Source organism: Dipodomys ordii, unplaced genomic scaffold, assembly GCF_000151885.1.
Source record: "Dipodomys ordii isolate 6190 unplaced genomic scaffold, Dord_2.0 Scaffold64, whole genome shotgun sequence".
Lineage (NCBI taxonomy): Eukaryota > Metazoa > Chordata > Mammalia > Rodentia > Heteromyidae > Dipodomys > Dipodomys ordii.
This window is the reverse complement of record NW_012267280.1, coordinates 2,398,778-2,402,702: the sequence shown is the minus strand read 5'-3', so window position 1 is coordinate 2,402,702 and position 3,925 is coordinate 2,398,778. Positions and strand designations below refer to the sequence as shown.

The 3,925-nt window shown below is 60.2% G+C and overlaps 1 protein-coding gene across 1 annotated transcript in view; it reads left to right on the top strand.

Moving 5' to 3' along the window:
• Ptprs (protein tyrosine phosphatase, receptor type, S) overlaps window positions 1-3,925 on the top strand; it is a 56,131-nt gene that overhangs the window by 28,350 nt on the left and 23,856 nt on the right. The window contains exons 9-10 of the mRNA XM_013022656.1: window positions 327-408; window positions 3,198-3,503. Coding sequence (XP_012878110.1) covers window positions 327-408; window positions 3,198-3,503 — 388 coding nt within the window. The remainder of the gene's footprint in view (window positions 1-326; window positions 409-3,197; window positions 3,504-3,925) is intronic.

Below are 3,925 nucleotides of genomic sequence, written 5' to 3'. Positions count from 1 at the left end.
CGGGCGCAGCCCTGGGGTCCTCCGCACCCCGCCGGAGCGCCCGGGCGCCCTGAGGTGGAGGTCAGTGAGGGAGGCCTGTGGCTCGAGGCCGGCGGAGGTGGCGCAGGTAAGTACAAGCTGGTCTCAAGCGAGTTCACAAACACGACCCACCCTGCGCGCCGCCGCCGGGCCCGCGCTCGCCCTCCCGGGCCATCACGCAGGTTGGGCCGGATTGTGAAGGCCGCGGCCTCCCAGGCCGCCTAGAAGGGGCTTCGGCCCAGCCACAGGAACCTCCGGGGCGGCCCAGGACAGGGAGTGGGGGAGCAGGACCCACTTCTTGCCCCTAGCCGGGTGGGGCCCGAGGACCCCGCAGCGAGGCTCAGGCCAGGCGCGTCCCCGGGACTGCGGGCTCCTTAGCTGAACACAAGGGTAGGTGGAGGTCAGACCGCCGCCCGCAGCCACGCAGCACGGGGCGGCCGCTGGCGCCCAGCCCGCCACGAGCCCCGCTAGCCTCCCAGTGCACCCCGCCGCCCCCCTCGTAAGAAAGTTATAATTTAGCACTCGAAGAGTGGAAGGTAGGTAACAGACTGGGAGATTTCTGGAAGGCGCCTTTCTTTCTTTTATTATGATTTTCCCCATCATCACCGCCATCGCCCTCTTGTTTTCTTATGGTTTTGGTTTGGTTTTGGTTTGTTTTCCTCCCCACTTCTCAGCAAGTCCATCCCTCTGGCACATTTCCCCCCCACACTTGGTTTTCCACTCCTGCTTGGTTCTCCCCAACTTGCTCCTCCCACCCCCGCACTTTTGGTTGGGGTGGCTGGTCAAGAAATAGGGGTGCCCCCCACCCCATGTATAGTTTATGAGGGGGATCTCCAGTAGCACAGCGTCTGAATGGCAGTGCTGGAGCCGGCCCCCAGGGCTTGGAGGAAAGGGTCAGCTAGCCAGCCTCCTAAATGCCTTGCCTGGAGGCGAGGCCGGGAGCATCCCAGCCCCCACTAAGGAGCGGGGCACGGGGCACGGCACCCTAAAGCTGTGGCTGCAGACACTCCCACCATCACATCCGGGCGGGCAGCTTGCTGAGGGGGGGACACCCGCTGTCACCCTGGGAGGAGGTAGAACCCATTCTAGCCAGCGCTGACAGCCAGACAGATGGGCGTTGTGTCACCTGATGTGGGGACCGGCAGCACCCATAGGTGCCAGCTGGTAGAGCTCCGTGAGAAAGTGCGTGCAAAGCCCGCCACGGAGGCTGGGCCCCTGAAGCAGTCCACGCACGGGTGCGGGTGCCGAGCGTGTGCGCAGCTCGCAGACAGCGCCACCGCAGCCCCCTCGGGACAGGAGGCACAGGCCTCAGCTGTGCTCCACACGTGCAAACAGTCAGACATGCAGCTGCCTCACGTGGGAACGAGCCAGGTGAGGTGACGGCAGCTCTTCACATGCTGCCTGGCTCATGGCTGGCGCCCCGTAGTGTTCACTGCAGTCTAAACATGGGTCGGATGCGTACGGTTGACACTCAATGGCAACCCTCATTGCTGGGACCAGGTGCACTGTAGGCACACGGGTGTGGGGTTCTGGGGCTCTGGGGACCCCTCCCCCACCCTGCACACTTCCTGCTGTTTGGTAACTGCTCGGGCAGCGGCCCTTGCGCTTGGCATGCAGCCGGCACTCAGATGGGCACTGTGATCCGCGGCAAAGCAGGCCCAGCGCGGAGGCCCAGGGCTCTGCTCCCAACAAGCAGCTGCTGTCTGCAGCGCCCTTGGCAGTATGCAGGCGCTCAGAAAGAATTTCATTTTAGGTACACTCCTGCATACTAGGTAGCTAGCTCCTGAGGACTAGGACTCTGATAAAGCCCCAGGCACACAGTAGATGCTTAGCATGAGGACTAGGCCCATCGCCTAGTGCCCGGCACACAGTAGGTGCTTAGCTTTGCCACTAAACTCATAAAGTCTGTCATCATGTCTGGCACTTAGTAGGTGGTGTTTGTATTAAAGCACACAGAACAATATGACACACAGTAGGTGCTATCTATGGTGACTGTGAACACTTCCACCACTCTGTGGTGCTTAGTGTATGGGGTTATGACTCAAAGCACAGCAATTGCTTAGTGACAGAATTAGGACTGATAAAGCTTACCACATTGTGTGTCATACCGTAGGCTTTCAGATTATGGGGCCCAACAGAGCACGTAGTAGGTGCTTAGTGTACAGGGCCTCGACTTCGATAAAGCTCCTTCGTGGTACCTTGTAATGCCATCAGTGCTGCCATCAGTGGTGGCGGCTGTCTGTATTACTGAGCTCAGTAAACCGCAGCTTTCATTAGTATCCTCTCAAGCACGAGGCATGCTGACTGGCACACAGTAGGTCTTATGCTATTTTATCAACACTCCCCTTGGCATGAGGGCTGATGCATAGTAGGTGCTGGATGGCACTTTGCAATTCCCCCAGCAGGGTGCATGACACATAGTATTCAGTAAGCATATGTGTACTGTTGACAAAAGCTTGCACATACTAAGTACCCAGTAGACAGGGCTTGGATTGCAGTTTATCTTCGCATAGTACTAGCACACAGTAGGTATTCAATAAAGGTGCTTTCATGCCTTACTCTAAGCAGTCTCTGGCACTGCAGAAGGTCTTTACTAAAAGGAGCTGACATTCTCCTTTGGTCATGCCTGATGCACTGACTATTGTGCAAGTGCTTTGACTAGCCTTTGACAAGTGTCTAGCACATAGTAGGTGCCCAGGACACCAGGCTTGTGCTTTCTGCCTAGGGTGGTAGCTGCCACATCTTGAAATATACAGGTGCTATGGCAGCAGAGGCTTGGCGCACAGTAGGTGCCCAAAAGATACCCCGTGAAGGCCTTAGCATGCACTGTGCCGACAACGCACAGGACACGGCCCGTGCCTCCTGGTGACCGCGGCCACCCTGTACCTAAGCCCTACTGTGTGCCGGGCCTGCAGGCCCACCCAGGGGAAGGCAGGGAGGGAGCGAGTGAGGAAGCAAGTGAGCGTTCTTGGCCAGCCTTCCCCACCCACCCCTCTGCCCCTCCACCTGCGCATCTCACCTTTGGTTGACGCCCGCTTCTTTTGGGTTCGACTTCTCTTTGGTTTGCTTCTGTTTTGTTTGTTATCATCTTCTTTTTTATTTTCTCTTTCCCATCTTTTGTTTCCCCACCCTTCCCCGCCCATCCCACCTCCCTCCCCCACGTTCTCCCCCTCCAATAGAACCGTCCGCCCCCCCTCAAGACGTAAAATGTACCAGCATGCGCTCCACGGCCATTTTGGTAAGTTGGCGCCCGCCGCCGCCAGAAACACACAACGGGGCCCTGGTGGGCTACAGCGTCCGCTACCGACCGCTGGGCTCCGAGGACCCGGAATCCAAGGAGGTGAACGGCATCCCCCCGACCACCACTCAGATCCTGCTCGAAGCGCTGGAAAAGTGGACCGAGTACCGGATCACGACTGTGGCGCACACGGAGGTCGGAGCAGGGCCCGAGAGCTCGCCCGTGGTCGTCCGCACCGACGAGGACGGTAAGCCCGCGCCCGCTGTCCGTCTGCGCTGCCCTGGACGGCCGCCTGGCACCAGGAAGGCGGGGCCACTGCTTGACCTTAGCCTTGACCTCGACGCCTAGGCCGTGACCTTATTGCCTAGGCCTTGACCTCGGCACCTAGGCCTTGACCTCGGCTGCTAGGCCCTGACCTGGCCCTTGGTCTCGGCGCCTGGGCCTTGACCTCGGCTGCTAGGCCCTGACGTGGCCCTTGGCCTCGGCGCCTGGGTCTTGACCTGGGTGCCGGCAGTCTGTTTTGGCCCAAGGGCGGGAACCGCGGGCACGGGGTGAGGTCCAGCCGTGGCAGGGGCAGCGCTCGGCCCTCGGGTCCCCGGCTGCGGGCCGGAGCCATCCTAGCGGCCTTGGGGCCCGCGAGTGGGGTGAGCGGGCGGCCTCCACCCGGAG